General features: G+C 37.7%; 2 protein-coding genes across 2 annotated transcripts; one reads left to right on the forward strand and one right to left on the reverse strand.

The window, feature by feature from the left end:
• The first annotated feature begins 3268 nt into the window (after positions 1-3268).
• LOC132904312 (uncharacterized) lies at positions 3269-5556 on the forward strand. Its single transcript, XM_060954240.1, has 5 exons — positions 3269-3893; positions 3978-4110; positions 4205-4390; positions 4759-4885; positions 4970-5556. The coding sequence occupies exons 1-5, from the start codon at positions 3844-3846 to the stop codon at positions 5419-5421; spliced, it is 948 nt and encodes a 315-aa protein (XP_060810223.1). The 5' UTR covers positions 3269-3843; the 3' UTR covers positions 5422-5556.
• A 72-nt stretch (positions 5557-5628) lies between these two features.
• LOC106134332 (putative nuclease HARBI1) lies at positions 5629-8164 on the reverse strand. Its single transcript, XM_060954223.1, has 6 exons — positions 7575-8164; positions 7287-7477; positions 6867-7002; positions 6643-6784; positions 6258-6527; positions 5629-6109 (listed from the first exon to the last, which is right to left on the reverse strand). The coding sequence occupies exons 1-6, from the start codon at positions 7821-7823 to the stop codon at positions 5991-5993; spliced, it is 1107 nt and encodes a 368-aa protein (XP_060810206.1). The 5' UTR covers positions 7824-8164; the 3' UTR covers positions 5629-5990.
• Between the last annotated feature and the right edge of the window lie 9913 nt (positions 8165-18077).

Raw genomic sequence — 18077 nt, forward strand, 5'->3', positions numbered from 1 at the left:
ATCACAAAACATTGATCAAACTCAACATCCGCAGTAACTAACGACCTCATACGAATCCGAAAACTCATAAGAGTACAGCCAAACAACTTCAACCTGATAATTCTAGGTGATTTCAACGCACATGCCGTAAACCAAGACACTAGAAAACAACGCACCTTAAAGAGCATAGAGGAAAACCTCCACCACAAACACAAAAATACCACGGGAGAAATTCTAACAAACCTTATAACGATGGAACAACTTAGATTAAATAAATTAATCGGCAGAGCAAGCTGCAAAACCACGTGGATCTCAGGCAATAAAATCAATGCTGGAATTTGGAAAAAATACGACATATTAGAATCAAAATTGAGTGCTAAATAAAACTAAGTACTAAGAACTGGAGAAGTCATATTGGAATCAAGGCTACGAGCTGGAGGAAATACTGAAAACCGATATATTGGAACTAATGCTGCGAACCTCAAAAAACATGACTTATTAAAATCAATGCCGCGAATTTGAGACAACACGACGTATTGAATTAAGGCTGTAAATTCGAGAAAACATGATGTATTGGAATTAATGCTGCGAACTGATAGATGTCATATTGGAATCAATGCTGCGAACCTGAGACAACATGACGTATTGGAATCAAGACTACGAATTTGAGAAAACTTGATGGACTGGAATCAATGCTGCGAACTGATAGAGGTTATATTGCAATCAATACTGCGAACTGATAGAGGTCACATCGGAATTAATGCTGCGAACTGATAGAGGTCATATTGGAATTAATGCTGCGAACTGATAGAGGCCATATTGGAATCGATGCTGCGAACCTGAGAGAACAAAACATATTGGAATCAAGACTACGAATTAGAGAAAACATGATGTATTGGAATTAATGCTGCGAACTGATAGAGGTCATATTGGAATCAATGCCGTGAACCTGAGACAACATGACGTATTGGAATCAAGACTACGAATTTAAGAAAACATGATGGATAGGAATTAATTCTGCGAACTGATAGAGGTCATATTGCAATCAATGCTGCGAACCTGGGAGAACACGACATATTGGAATCAAGACTACGAATTAGAGAAAACATGATGTATTGGAATTAATGCTGCGAACTGAGAGAGGTCTTATTGGAATCAATGCTGCGAACCTGAGGTAACATCACGTATTGGAAGCAAGACAACGAATAAGAGAAAACGTGATGTATTTAAATTAATACTGCGGACTGATAGAGGTCCCATCGGAATTAATGCTGCGAACTGATAGAGGTCATATTGCAATCAATGCTGCGCACCTGAGAGAACACGATGTATTGGAATCAAGACTACGAATTAGAGAAAACAAGATGTATTGGAATTAATGTTGCGAACATGATGTATTGGAAAGAAAGAGAAAACATGATTGGAATTAATGCTGCGAACTGATAGAGGTCATATTGGAATCATTGCTGCGAACCTGAGAGAACAGGGCGTATTGGAATCAAGACTACGAATTAGAGAAAACATGATGTATTGGAATTAATGCTGCGAACCTGAGAAAACACAATGTATTGGAATCATAGGTTTGGATCCGAGAAAACACTATGTATAGGAATGAATGCTGCGAACTGATGGAAATCATCATCATCAAACACGACGTATAGGAATAAACGCTGCTAATTAAAGATATCACGACGTATAGAATCAATACTAAGAACCTGATTAAACACGGGCATAGGAGGCGAAAATGAGATCTGGAAAAACTACAGTAAATAAAATCGGAATCTATGCTACGAACTGGAGAAACACGACGCATTAGGGCTAATGCTGCAACTGGAAGTGTACAAGAAACACGACACTTTAGAAACAACACTACAAACGAAACGTGTGACATCAATATCTAAAACTGGAAGTACTTACATTGGAAACAACGCGGCCAACTTGAGAGAAAGCCACAGGTTGAAGGCAAATTTGGATGACAAGAATAAAGATCTGAAACAGCCGACTAACCAATCACAAAAACCATCGAAACGGGGATAAAATTCCTACATAATAACGAAGGCCTAATGAAATCCTACACTACAAATTCTTTAGAATGGGCAGACATCGCGACTTATAACAAAAATCATCACAGCAGCACGAGATTCCTACGAAATAAATGAAACTGATAACGAACCGTTAAAACAAGAACTAGATACAAGGAAGAAGGAAACACGCAACACATCAACGCTCTCCTCCGTCGAAATACCCGTCTTCCTTAATTCCTATATTGGCTATAGGCTGTATAGTCGGTCGATTGAGGTCGACTGGTTGCGGCTGGTCGGCCTTCCTCTCCCATCCCTGAGCGTGTCACTCCCTATAAAATCTGTGCCCCCTGGTGTATCCAGCTAGACTGGGTCAGGCTTTGCTTGGCTGGGTGTGGTACCAATGTTCATGTTCATGTTCATGAAGACAAGTCTGCCGGCCTAGAGGTTTCCTCTATATTACATGAAACAACATACAGGAACTAGGAATGAATACAATTGCAAGTTTTAAGTAGATACGTAACTAATAACAAAAAATTAAAACTTACAACCTAAAATATATAAATCTAGATAAAAATATTTACTGAGTAGGCAATGGGCAAACCCGGATTACTGGACGTATATAACTCCCAGAAGAAGTGCGAACCTTGACGGTTCGAACTACATATATTGTCTTTACCCGGGTAAACATCTGTAATGACTCCCAGGGGCCAACAATGAGGATGCGTATTATTATCTTTGAGTATGACTACAGTACCCAGTTTTATATTTTCTGAGGACTTAGTCCATTTTTCTCTTTGTTGAAGGGAAGTGAGATATTCCTGGCTCCAACGACGCCAGAAATCATGCGTGAGTTTACATAACAATTGATAACGTGATAAGCGATTATCAGGCGTTTCAAGGTAATTTTCAGCGGGAAGAAATTTTATAGGAGTAACATTCAAAAAATGATTTGGAGTGAGAGCAGTTGCTTCAGGTTCAGTACCTAGCACACAAAGGGGTCTACTGTTTAGCAAACCCTCTATTTGAACTAAGACAGTTGTGAACTCCTCGTAAGTTAAGATCTGAGAGCTTACAGTTTTGAGTATATGAGTTTTAACACTCTTAACATTAGCCTCACTTAGACCGTTAAAATGAGGACCGTACGGCGGGCTATGTTTAAATTGAATTTTATTTGTCAATAAATAATTACTGATATAATTTTGGTGAGCTGTGGACTGTAATAAATCATAAATTTCACTAAGTTTTCGTTTAGCGCCGATAAAGTTGGTTCCGCCATCGGTATAGATCATAGAAACCGGACCTCTTCTACTTATAAAGCGTTTGAAAGTGTCGACAAACAATTCTGAACTGAGATCAGTACCTCAAGTGTAACTGTTTGTTTAAAATTTGAATACGCTTCGAACACGTTAATCGAGCTTACTACCTTCTATCTGTTTTATCATAACGTGCGAGTGTATCTGCCAACATGACGCTTCACTATTTTTTACGTACGCTCACTTCGTGGAAAGTATAGTTACTTTTTGAAGGTTGGCAATCATGATACAACTTTAAAATTATACGACATAATCGAAGTGACCATTTCAAATATGCTCACTCCCGTTTGCCTGAAGCTTCTTAATTTATAGGAGTAATAATGAATATGTTTTGTTTCATTTTATACTGCAAGAGTAATGAAGATAACTGCAGTTCGCGCGGTTTTTGAGTTTTTACAAAAACACAAACAACTCCCAACTAGGTACTTGACTTTAGTTAAGTGTTTGCTTTTCGCTCTACATTCCGCGTCCAAAGTATTGTCGTAAAATTTAAAAGCTATTAAACTATTTAACAGTTCATTTTTACAATGAAAACCAGTGTGTCTCAATTTGAAATGCTTGTTAATTTTATGGAAAAGTAAGTACCTTAATGAATTACATACATTCCTATTACCCCCTAGTTGAAAGAGTACTAGATGAAACTTTACCTATTTTATTTCAGACATGGTGATATAAACAAACCCACTAAAAATGCTAGTGGAAGGATCCAAACAATCCAAGCTTGGGACCGTCTGACCGATTTGTTGAATGGTGATGCAACAGGTGAAGCAAAAACAACAGAGAAATGGAAAAAAGTAAGTATATTCGTGTAATAAAATAGGTAGGTACTTAATATTTTACTTAACATTCCTAACATATTTGACTTTAATGTATTAATGCATTTCAAAGGTGTGGAGTGACTTAAAAAATAATACTAAAAAGAAAGCAGCAAAAATTAATAAGGGTGCTAGAGGTACTGGTGTTGGGCCTGCTTTACAAATCCGACTCTCTGAGCTGGAGGAGCGAGTCCTCAGTATAATCGGGCCGCAAGCTGCTACAGGTCTGATGGGGGTGCCTGAAGCTGACTTTTTTCAGGTAACATTTTTTTCTTGTACCTTTTTACATATCTAATACTTACTTATAAATGTAAAAGCTCTCTGTGTTATCAATAAGTATGATTATAACTCAAGAAGCTTCTCTTTTTAGAAGCACAACTTTTTTATTTTTAAGATATGGTTCCAAGTGGACAGTGGGATTTTTTTGAATGTAAGCATAAAGAAATAAGCCACTTTTAACTAAGAGTAGTATCACCCTTTTTATGCAATAATATCACCAATGCATTGCCCCACCGATCAGGAATCTCACCATCAAAGAGTGCCTTATTTAATTAATTAATTATAAAATATTTTCAACTTTTATTTAAAAAAAATGGATTATTTTTTTACATACTATTATTTTTACAGGAACCTAATGTAACAGGGGATACTGACAGGACATTATCGTTACCTGAAACATTGCCCCATGTCGTCCTCGAATCATCAGAGAGCCCTACAATATTTTCATTACCAGAAGTTGGGGAAATTTCAAGAGGTTTGTTAGTATTTATTATTTGAGGTGATATCAAGGTAACTAAGTAAATTGAGATTTTTATGTATAAAACAATTTTTGTTTCAGTGACTCATGTTGAAATTCCTGCTAATGAAAAATCAGTTCATGATGTTTGGAATGAGGCTGGACCGTCACACCAGCCTCATGTACCACCACCGACGCAGACGCCACCGCCAGTTCACCAGGAGGATATTGCACCAACTCATCGTCAGCCAGCTCAACGAGGGCAGACACCTCGTCGTCGGCACGGTTCACCATTACGCCGTGCTCGTTCACCAAGAAGGCGCCTTGTCGGACCACATTCCCACATTGAGCAGGCAACGCAGCAATTTATATCTTCCGATGAGGAATGGCGAAATTTTCTCCGAAAAAAACATGAGGATGAAATAGAACTCGAGAGAGAAAAGCTGCGCATTAAAGAAAAAGAAATTGAGGCACAACATCGATGGCAGGATGTAACTATGAGTGCAATAGCTGCATTGAATAGAATAATTGATTCTAGATTTTTAAGAGACTAGGTCACTGTTTTTTTAAATTAGTACGTAATTAGGTAATATTGCATGGTAATTTTTTTTAAGTTCTACTGTTTTACTAACATATTAGGTAATAAAAAAAAGGTCATTGTTTTTTAATTAGTACGTAATTAGGTAATATTGCATGGTTACATTTTTTTTAAGTTTTGCTGTTGTATACGTATTAAGTAATAAGCAAAAATAAAAATTTCAACATATGGTATATCACATTTATTTACTTATATTAGGCATTTCAAGGATATTGCTTTAATAAAATCCTATTCATTATTAAAACATCCATCGTTTCAGCAGAAGGACGTCCACTCACTGCTTGTGTCCACAAAGGTTTCTCCCAAGTCCAAGTCAAAGCATTTATCAGAAATTAGACCTTCACAGGCACTTTTTCATGTTAAAAAAATAAAATTATGTAATATTATCAAAACTACAAACTACTAGCATTTCGGAACGACCACTGCTGAGAAGAAACGCCGAAAGAAACTCATTTAACAGTATTGGTCCCTATCATGCCTGATGGGCCAAGGATCACCACATACTACACATAGAAATTGATAATTTTATTGTGAATTCTGTAGTTTTCTAACTAATTGATCCCTATAAGCCCTTCCTCGTATTAATTCATTTGAGATTCTTGTTTCCCTGAGATGTTCAATCGGCTGGGGAGGTACATTGAAATCTGAAAAAAAAAATACAATTTATTAATACCCTAGGATAGGCAGGAAGTTGTTAAAAAATAACCTACAGTCAACTTTCCTACAAGAAGAAAACATTCAACTGCTAGTCCCAAATGCACTAATTACTAACTTATTTAATCTATTACTTACCATAATTATGTGGTTCTGCTACCCTGTAATCAAGTGCAATATTGTGTAGTACACAACAAGCCTGTATTATTTGTGCACACTTTTCAGGCTTATAATGTAGGACTCTATCTTTGCATAAGCATCGCCATCGGTTCTTCAATCTTCCAAAGGTATTTTCTATGAGCACTCTAGCTCTCATATGTTTTTGGTTATAATTTGCTTCTGGTGACCCTGGGTGCACCTCCAGAAATGGAATCATCAACCATGGACGTTGAGGATAACCAGAGTCGCCTGAAATATAAAATTAGTCTTTGTACAAAAATGTACCAATACTGTCATTAAAGTAAAAAAAATAAATAATATAAACATTTTTTGCATAAAGTAGGTATGGGTTAAATATAGTCACCTAAGAGCCAAAATATTTCACCCCTGTTATGAAGATGTTGCATGTAGGTGTTAACATTACTGTTCTCCCAAATGAACGCATCATGATTTTGCCCTCCAAATTTAGCATTTACATTTATAATTCTGCAATCACTATCACACACCTAAAAAGACAAGTATGTACTTGGAGTTATTTTGAAATGAATTATTTAATTAAAAATAGTTTCATTTTTCAATTTAACATACCATCTGCACATTTATTGAATGGTAATGTTTTCGACAATAATATAAATGTTCCTCTGCACTTGGAGGTCCAAATATTTTGAAATGACTGCCATCAATGCACCCAATCACACCTGGCAAGCCATACTTTGTAAAAAATCTGTAAATAGATACAAATAGTCAAAGTTAGAATTACATGATATAATATTTTAAGATGTATTGCTGCTAGTGAGCATTTCAGTTATTATTATTTACTTGCAGTTCATACACCACACTCCATCACAACTATATTTGAAAAATACAGTGAGAAAGACAATTAAAATTAACAAAAATAAAAATCACCCAAAAGCAATAACATCTAAACTTTGTGACAGATACCTAAATTTGGAAGTCCCGGTTTGACCCCAGGCTGACCATTTTTATAGCGAATTATTTGGTACTTACTTGTGACTGACTGCTTGTCTGTCTGCAAGTGTCTTTGGAAAAGATATGTACTTTTCAAGCATCGCAGGATGATTAAGGGCCTGTGTTACCTCCTGAATGTAAACGCTACACATCTTTTGGCATAGACTTTTAGCCACTCCTATAGGACGCTGGTAAGACCCGGTTGCATAGAAAAATAGTGCAACCAGAACCTAAAAAAAATGAACATTAGTTTTTTTATGTGAAAAAAAACTAGTGTTAACAAGTAAAACCTGCCCAAGATAACTCTCTGACTATGTGGGTACATACCTTTTCCTGAAGACTAATTTGCAGCGTTTTCTTTAGGGTTGTTAAATGTTTTAGTTCTTCACAAAGAAATAGAAATGCTTCCTTTGATAAGCGATATCTATTTCTAAACTCCACTTCACTAATATCCCATAGGGGATTAAAAGACGAACGGCAAGCTCGTCGTTTTTGCCGAAGTTGATTTCTGCTGTCTTGAGTTTCTGCAGCCATTAATAACTTCCAGGCAAAAAAATTACGTGCTGCCATTGTCATAAATATCCTTCTCTGTTAACAAATTATTTCAAACCACGTATGATTTCACAAGCCAAAAGCCAAGTGATTTACTTTACTAACGCGTTTCGGTTGTGAAACAATTAAAACTGTCAAATTTAACATTTACACTCGCAAAAACACACGAAACTTGACTTCGAATGAGAACGCAGTCGAAACGTTCAGAAACTCATCGTCATTAGTAAAAGTTTGTACAAATACACTCGTCATTTTATTTCTAATAGTTTCCGCTAGAGGCGCTGTTCAAGTTTACATACAAAATTGGAACTTAACGCAAACGCACTAGTTGCGTTTTTCACAAATGAAAACTTACACTCGGGGTTCAGAAACTAATTCTAAATGTAACGCCTTGGTGGCGAGACACACAAATAGACAAACATATGCCTTGTGGCTTTTGATTCCACGGCGTCGAATATGTGTAATAAAAAAGGGGCCTAAATAATCCACAGCAGTGTTAACGAAACACTTAACTTTTGAAATGCGAAAGGTAAATCTCCCATGCGAGGGTAAGTGAATTTCGGTTTAAGTTTGAAACAAATATTGCATTTATGTACGCGTTGACGAATTAAGTTTCTAGCGGATAGTATCCAAAACTTTTGTCTTATAAAAGTGAGTAATAGTGAAGGTCCTGTATGAAGGTTAGTAACGTGATAATAATCAATAATCAATTGAGTTATTAAATTTTTAGAAGGTAATAAAATGGGATGCTTTTGACCGAAATCGAGTTCAGACTTTGATAATCTCCCACCGACTCTTAGAAGGCCTTCCTTGTCGATGAAAGGGTTTAACTTGAGTAGAGAACTATCAGATAATTTCCCATTTCGTAAAGCGGTAATTTCTTTAGAGAAATGCTTATTTTGAACAAAGCGGATTATATAAAGTTCAGAAAATTCTAAATCTTGTACAGAAATAGGTTGTTGAGATTTTAATTTTTGTATAAAACGTAACATATAAACAACCGAGCGTAATAATTACAACCAGTTTGAAATTCTTTCAGCCATAATTTCAATTGGATGAGAAGTCTGAATATCTTCAGGACTTTGAACGACTAAACTAATTGTTTTAGTCTCTAAATTTTCTAAACAACCATTAGGATTAATCGTAAAAGGTTTCAATGGCCAATCAGAACAACTAAGGCTTAGCCAATTGGGACCATTAAACCAAAATTGATTGTTGACTAGAGCTTTAGGCGTTACAGGGCGAGATATAATATCTGCAGGATTTTCAATGCCTCTCACATGAAACCAATGCTTAGCGGGAAGTTTTGAGTTAATCTCAGTAATTCTATTAGCCACAAATGTATGGAATTTGTACGGCGGAGAATGAATCCACGTAAGCGCCACAGATGAATCTGAAAACGAGTATATTTCGTTGATATGACATCTCTGGGAAAGAGTATGTCTAACGGAGTCTAGAAGGTTAGCGAGAAGTAGAGCGGCGCACAGCTCTAGTCGTGCGAGTGGCATTTTAGATAGTGAAGCTACGCGAGACTTAGAAGCGAGCAAATGGACAGAGCCGGGTGAGTATGAGTCTTGACTAACGCGAATGTACACATTAGCGCCATAGCACCTTTCACTTGCGTCTGCGAAACCTAGAAGAATGACATGCGGAGAACGTAATCCGACATGTCGCGGAATTTTTATTTGTTCTAGATAAGCAAGTTCATTATGAAACTGTGTCCATTTATTTAAGATCGCGGGAGGCACTGGATCGTCCCAATCAAGGCCAGCCATCCGGCATTCTTGAACGAGCAGTTTCATGTATGTGACCACCGGGCCTAGTAGTCCTAATGGGTCGAACAAGCGCGCAGTAATCGAGAGAATGAAGCGCTTGGTGCACTCTTGCATATCAGCGTTCGTTGAGAATTGAAAATGATCAGTAGTAGGTAACCACTGCATTCCTACTATCTTATGTGGAGTTGAAGCGTTAGTATCAAATTGTATGACGTCTTCACTTTGTATTGCGGACGACTTGTCCATGAGGTCGGGACTATTAGAAATCCACTTCGTGAGATTAAAGCCACCAGAGGCAAACATTTGGATCAACTCGGACTTGGCCTTTAGAGCGACGTCTACGCCATCCATAGATGTGATGAAATCATCCATGTACATGTGACTTTCAGCTTCTGTGGCGGCGAGAGGAAATTGATCGCGGCTATCGGCAGCTAGCTGGCGAATGACTCTCATGGCAAGGTAAGGGGAACTTGATATACCGAAAGATACACGATTGAACTCGAACGTATCGATATCAGATCTAGAATCGAATCGATATAAAATACGTTGAAAAGCGTGATGAATGGGAGTAAGTTTTAATTGAAAATACATCTTTTCAATGAAAATAGGGCCACAGAGAACATGCGTAAATTTAATAAAAGGTCAAATATACTTGTCTGTAAATTCGGACCTGTATAAAGAAGGTCATTAAGAGACTTTCCACTAGTAGTTTTACTACTGGCGTCAATAACGATACGAGTTTTCGAAGTTAGTTTGTCGGGGCGATAAACAGCTCTGTGCGGAATATAATAAGAGCTATCATCTGACGATGCATTTTCAACCTTAGATAAGTAACCTTTATCAATATAACTTTGCAAAGTGTCGTTGTAATTCGTACGTAAATCAGGATTACTATCAAGTTATTTCTCTAAATTCAGTAAACGGCGTTTAGCGATAAAATGAGAATTTCCTAATTCTGAAGGATTATGTTTAAACGGGAGATGCACAGTATAACGACCGGTACTATCTCGAGAATAAGTTGACTTGAAGATTTCTTCACAGGCCTGATCGTCAGGGCTCATATGAATTTTATGAGGGACATTGTCGAGTTCCCAAAAGCGTTGAGTAATTGATTCTAGCGTTGAGGTTTGTTCAGTAAAACAAAAGAAAGTTTTATTATTAGCATTGCGACAGGGCTTGATGCGCGTAGCAGCAGCCTTACCCATGGCTACATATCCAAGAGTAGTTTCTAACGCAACTACGGAAAAATGCGGTGAAGTCACTTTGTCACTTCCTAACAGAAACGGGAAGAGCTCGTTACCAATTAAACAATCCACCTCGCCGGGCATATGGTAATTATAGTCAGCCATTGGTAAGTCACTAAAGTGAGTTAATTTAGAAATATCTAACTCATAGTTGTGTAGGTGGTCGGTGATCGAGTCAATAACACGCGCAACTATATCATACGAACACATAGGATCGAAACGGGAATGGAATTTCAGAGTAGTGACTCCGTATGATACACTTTCGGTCTGACCGATACCTTTAATCGAGGAGGAAGCGGGAGTTATTTTTAAATTTAATCGATCACAGCAAGATTTTGTGATGAAGTGGCTAGATCCACAATCTAAAAATAGACGTAAATTATGTCGCTTATTCTTATTAAAAACATAAACGGAAGCAGTAGGTAAAACAACGGTATTACCTAGCTCATTACAAAGAGACGAAGTAACAACCGACAGCGCAACATTATTTAAATTTGCGCGCGTATTCGAGTCTGCGTGTACTTGCTGCATAGAATTCGACTGTGTGAGCGTATCGGCAACAGGGGCTGAATACGGTGCGTGCGAGTGAGACGGATAGCTCACTGACGTCGCCTTGTGATTAGACGGCGTGATAGCACTTTGAGTATCATGCATGTGCAACAAAGAATGATGTCTTTGCTGACAAATATTACAGTTACGTTGAGAACGACAGACTGCAATATTATGAAATCCGAGGCAATTAATACAAAAATTGTACTTAGTGACTAAATTATTTCTGGAAACTGGAGTCTGATTCAAGAAATATTGACAGTTATACAATGCGTGTGAAGGTTGAGATTTTGCATATCAAACAATTGTAAGATAGTGAGTTTTTAGAATTAGAATTACGTATGTCTGTTTTGGTATTTATCTGATCGGTGTTAGCGAAATAATTATGCGTTGCTTTATTTTTGTTAGTATTTTTATTAGCGTTCGAGGGTAGCGTTTTGTTCATAGTATAGGCAGACGAACGAAGCGTTTGTATCTTGTTTTGATGATTGACAAATTGCGTTATTTGAGAAAAAGTAGGTATCTCAACACATGAATGCATTTGCTCAAATAACCTTACTGTCTCTTTGTCAAGTTTATTGAGTGCTATATGCGTAAAAATATAATCGGACAAGTTATCGATTTTTAATCTGCGTAACGCAGATTCAACCGAGCAAAATTGCTCCAAGAATGTATCAAGCGATTGGCCAGTCTTAAAATTAATCATTTGGTCAATATACAATGACGCTTGGACTCTGATATCTTGGTATTTCTTCAAAAGCGCGTTCCAAATAATCAAATAATTGTCTGACGTGGGAGGTATACCGGAACATACTGTTAGGGCTTTACCTGTTAGTTTGCCTACTAGATACTGAACCTTCTCCGCATCCGTCAAGCGGGGATTTTTGTGAATTAAACTCTAAAAGTTTTCATAAAAGAGTGACCATTTTGTGGGGGGTACCATCAAATGATATCAAATTAAGCGGGGGTAATTTCTTATTCAACAATTCAAACTTTTGATCGCACCTGGAAATCTTACAGTTGTATTTATTTTCGCAAGCTTTAATATGACAATAAAGTTGGCCAAAGATTTCATACTGGAGTAATCCGGTTTTGATTTTGGATCAAAAGAGATTTGAGCTATGGCTAAATCATCGAGCGTTTGCATAAAATCAGTCCTAGTTTTTTCAAGCGACTGTACCATTATCAAGAACTTCTCTTTGTTTGTTTCATCGGAAATATCTTTACTCAGTGTATATGCGTCTTGAATAATAGCAAAAAGATGTTCCTTTTTTGCTGTTAATCGAACAATTTCGGGAGAATATGCACATTCAGACTTTTGTTTCGACATTTTAAATTGAAAATATGTAAAAAATTACTTTAATGAAACTAGAAAATAAATTTATAAAATAAATCGGTGAAAATAAATATGGCGGCGATGTCGATAAATAATTTGACGCAGATTCGTAACAAAAAATATCAAATTATCTCGAAAAATACAATTGAACGAATAGTTGTTATGCGTAATATATATTCTATTGTGAATATATAAGATAATAAATTATTATATATAAGGGAACCATATGAGTTTATGAGTTTTTAAGCGAATGAAAGTGTAGCGTAATGTAGGTAGTTAAGTATGTAGTAATGAGATGCGTTGCGTGGTGCGTTGGAATTAAGTAAAATATACGATATTAATAGCGTGTGAGAAGTATTGCATTGAAGAAGAGTAATGTGAGGATACCAGATAGGGATACGGCTCGTGAGGAACACTTGGTCTCGCGGAAGGATATGGACAAGGAGTACCTTTGATCCGTAACTTGAGCTCTCGTCTAGCGCCGGTATCTTCCACGATCCAAAGGGTAGTTCTTGGGAAACACAAATCACTGCACTTCACAAATTAACCCCGGGGTGCGGGTAGTTAATAAAGTTTTAGCGTCTTTGATGAATTTTGAGAATATTCACAACCGATGCAGAGAGCGGTGCAGATGCGCGCGGAGACGAATTAGAACGTTTTTCTTTTAAATTATTTTGACATTTGTGAAAGGAGTGAGAGTGGGACAGGAATAGGATTGAGTGCATGCGTGAAAGAGTGCGTGTATGTAGTGTTGCGTTTATAAAAAATATATTAAAAAATAAATAATTGGCGAAGACACGAGTCTTATTTGTTTGTTTTAGAATCTTCGTCAAACGTTCGCCGCCTTGTGCCGCGATCTCTTTGACGGCGCCGAGCCGCCGACAAAGCGGCTACCTACGACTTAGGTCGCCGACGGTACCAGGAGAAAATGACGAGTGAGGAGTTAGTGTTTTAGTGTACATCGATAGTGTCTTAGTGTGTGTGATGTTTTGAATTGAGAATGTTGACCTCAATTGTGATTTGCCACGTTTGTTTACATTCAAATAAATAAATTTTATTGCGAAATTTTATTGACATGCATTTATGAACATGGTGATAAGGACCAGTAGTAGCAGTAGGAAGAATCTATTAAAGGTATAGTATCCACCCACTTCTTATGATAACCCCCTTTCCGTTACACGTTGTATATATGTGTTAATAACTTCGATATAGACAGTACTCATTTGGAAGATGATCAAAGATTAATAATAAGAGCATTATTGGATGATTATAAACACATATTTGCAAAGGATAAATATGATGTTGGCTGAGTAAAAAATTACGAAGCATTCATAGACTTACAAGTAGAAAAATATTGTTCAAAAAGACCATATAGATGCTTCTTGGATGATAAAGAAGAAATAGAGAGACAAATTAGTCAACTACTTAAGAATGAACTGATTGAAGAATCTTATAGCCCATTCGCTGCACCAGTGACATTAGCATTCAAACGGGATGAAGGAAAAAAATCAAGATTATGCATTGACAGTAGATGTTTATTGGGAATTCTGGGACACTTTTGTGTCCCAGAATTCCCAATAAACAAAATTCGATTCATTCTAAACACAAAACATTAGTCGAATGCACTCACCTGACTCCATTATAAAATTGATAAGAATCACCCGCGGGCTCGTGGAAAGATCACACACCGAACACACTTTTTACACATAACTGTTCACCGGTTGGAAGCACCGTGGTTAGTAAGTTCCTGCGAGCCCTTGGTAAGCTCACGCACCGATAACACTTCCTAATTCCTAACTGATGATCGGTTGAAAGCACCATGGTAAGTAACTTTCTGCGAGCCCGTGGTAAGATCACGCACCGACCACACTTCCTAATTCCTAACTGATGATCGGTTGAAAGCACCGTGGTAAGTAACTTTCTGCGAGCCCGTGGTAAGATCACGCACCGACCACACTTCCTAATTCCTAACTGATGATTGGCTAGAAGAAACCGTGGTAAGTAAACTTCCTGCGAGCCCGTGGTAAGATCACGCACCAACCACACTTCCTAATTCACTTTGGTTAACAATAATAGCAGAAACTTTAAATTATAAATAAACAGACCGACATTATAATCTTAATAAATTATCACACACAACACAACATCACAACTTAGTTCTTAGCAACAAAATGGTCTAATGAAGTCAATACCATACTTTGAGTTTGTAAGTAAATTAAGTGTGTAGTCGTCCTAATAACAATATGCAGACATGCAAATGCAATATAATAAAAATTATGTCTAAGCATTAGCGGATGTGCTTTGTAGAATGACGATGATCGAATATCAAAGTAAGTTTTGTAACAAAATACATAATTTGTTAATACCGATCTCTCATCCGCCGTGTGGTTCCTGGCACCAATGAAAAATAGGACCTCTCCATCTCTTTCCCATGGATGTCGCAAGAGGCGAGTAAGAAATAGGCTTCAGCGTGGTCTGTCAGCCTTTCAAGTTTGTTGGCTCTGTCTACCCCGTCAGGGATGTAGACGTGATTATACGGATGGATGGACTATTTCTCATTAGAGCGTGTTCCTGGTTGCATCCTCAAGGGTATGGCTTGGGAGCCCGGGGTCCGCTACATTTTGTTTATACCAATATTAAATGTTTCTCAAAGCTTTCAACGCATACATTTTACATTAAAACCTTATTCATGAATTTATTCATTTTAATCTAATTAATATTGATTTTGAATGGGGTATGGTAAACATTATAAATCCTATGTCTCCATCGTTCTTATAAATTATATAATCTATATTTTGAAAAAATTGTGGGCTCTGTCTACCCCAAAAGAGATATGGGTGTGATTATACATATGTATGTATATCCTATATAAATCGGTTGAATAGTTTATGCGATAAAAATATTTTCTTTTCATAACAAACAATATTATCTATGATGACTTTAGGAAAGAATTGGCTAATAAAGTTAGATACTCTTTGTATCTCAATTCTATCATAACCCTTACAGTTAAATGTGATCTACAGTCTTTTCAAAACTGTTAGCTTTGTCTACCCCTGATTTATGGTTACTAACATAGTTTATCCATTGTCAAAGACAACGACCAGGGTTGAAGACTTTTTTATGTTCAACGCACAATGTCTCTCCTAATGGATGTCGTAAAAGGCGATTAAGGGATAGGCTTAAAAACTTGGGATTCTTTTTTAGGCGATGGGCTAGCAACCTGTCACTATTTGAATCTCAATTCTATCATTAAGCCAAATAGTTGAACGTGACCATTCAGTCTTTTCAAGACTGTTGGCTCTGTCTACCCCGCAATGGATATAGACGTGACCATATGTATGTACATATGTGTATGTACCTACAATGTCTCATACAAGAAGAACAACATCCGATGACTTCCCCCTTAATCACCTCTTACAATGCCTGCAGGCAGATATTGGGTGGTGTTATTCTACTCTGTCAGCACCACACGATTCCTGATATAAAATATTATTCTTGTACAGTAAATTATGTAGTCATCATATTCGAATGCAATGATGACCCTCGTGACATAGTGGTTAACAAGTCTGCCCGTAACTTTTGGTCTCGGGTTCGATCACAACTGAATTAAGATATATATTTTTTTTCACATTTAACTATCTGGATTTGGGATTTATATATTCTGCTTACATTATGATTCGATTTTATCTTCAAACCAAATGTTGGAGATAAGTATTTAAAAAAATAGATTGATAGTTGACTCTATTATCATCTTTACTTAGTACTTGAATTATAAAAATTAAAATATTAATACATGTATCGGTTTGAACTACGTATTTTTATTAAATGTAAACCTAACTTTTTTATCAAGTATTAAAAAAATATATACCTTCACCGTTAGTTGTTAAGGTTCACATTAGTCTAAGATTCAGAATCAACCTACGCTTGACCGATTTTTTTGATGAGCAAGTGATATTTTCTGTTTAAATAGTCGGGCAATGAAGAAAATTAAATTATTATTTGTGAGCGAACGATTATGACACAAAACATTTTGTGAAAGCCAAAATCGCGCTGCGCATGCATTTTTGCTTGTACTAATATTAGTTGTGCAGCGCGCAAACTGTATGACATTTTGTACCATCCAGCGTAAAGTCTACACCACAGGATGTTGCTTCCTATAAATATAAGTATTAAAACAATGGTAAGTTGTTTTATATATTTAATTGTTTATTATAGATATAAGATTGATTTGATGTTATTCTAAACTTGTGTTTTTTTACAGACGCCGCAATACGTAGATGATGTGACTGCGAATTCAGATAATGAAACATTTATTCCAGATTCTTTTGAACATGCTCAACGTCTATCAGATGGATTGAGTGAGGAATTATTTAAAATACAAGCTTTCGAAAAATCAAAATCAAAGCAAAGCATGAACAGAAGGTACCTGAAAATTTCTTTCTTTATTATTGATTTAAATAAGAAGGGATAAACCATACAGATTGAGCTAGCCCCATAGTAAGTGGTAAACTTGTGTCGCAGGATAAGTACTAACCTTTTTACGGACGACCCCCCGGGTCTTCACCCGGGAGAGTGTGGGACTCCTGGCACCGAGTGTGCCAGACTACCGCACTAAAACCCCTCCGGCGCTTCCTTCCTGCCATTTCGAAGGCATCATGGGATCGGCTATGCATTCTACCATGATGCCCTCTGGCTCCTCGGTGCGGCTTTACCGAGGATCTTGTTTTATTGGGCGACTAGTAAGTTGCTAGTCGCCCATACTGCCCAGGATTAGTGGTCCTGTTGGGGGAGTAGGTGAGCACGGTAACGTGCTCGCCTTCTGCCACCCCGTCCACGTCTATGTGAGGGCGCGTTTGGATCTTCCTCCCGCGCCCTCTCAGCAGCCTCCTTCTGCGAGATGACGGTCTCACAGAAGGAAGCAACCGCCACCCAGTTCCTCTCGCTGCATAACATCCTGTCAACGACGTTATGCAGCGAGAGGTCGCCATCCCCCAAAATTTCCACCAGCTCTTGCCGCTGCGCCGACCACCTTGAGCAGTCTGCCAGAGTGTGTTGGGCCGTGTCGTCCGGCTCTCCACACTCATGGCAGACCTCGCTCCCCTCTTTCCCAATACGGTACAGGTAATGACCGAAGCAGCCATGCCCGGTCATTACCTGTGCCAACCTGTACGACACCTGGCCGTGGTGTCGATCCAGCCATTTGTCCAGCGATGGAAGGAGTGCCCCGATGGTGCGAACTCCGAATTCGGAGTTTTCGAGGTCACTCCTCCATCGCTCCCGTAACCTAGCCACGACCAGGTCCCACGTCTCCCTGCCTCTGCCGTCCACTTCTCTTTCGGCGGCAGGCAGAGCCCGCCACCTTGCCCTCTCCTTG

This window comes from Amyelois transitella, chromosome W, assembly GCF_032362555.1.
Source record: "Amyelois transitella isolate CPQ chromosome W, ilAmyTran1.1, whole genome shotgun sequence".
NCBI lineage: Eukaryota > Metazoa > Arthropoda > Insecta > Lepidoptera > Pyralidae > Amyelois > Amyelois transitella.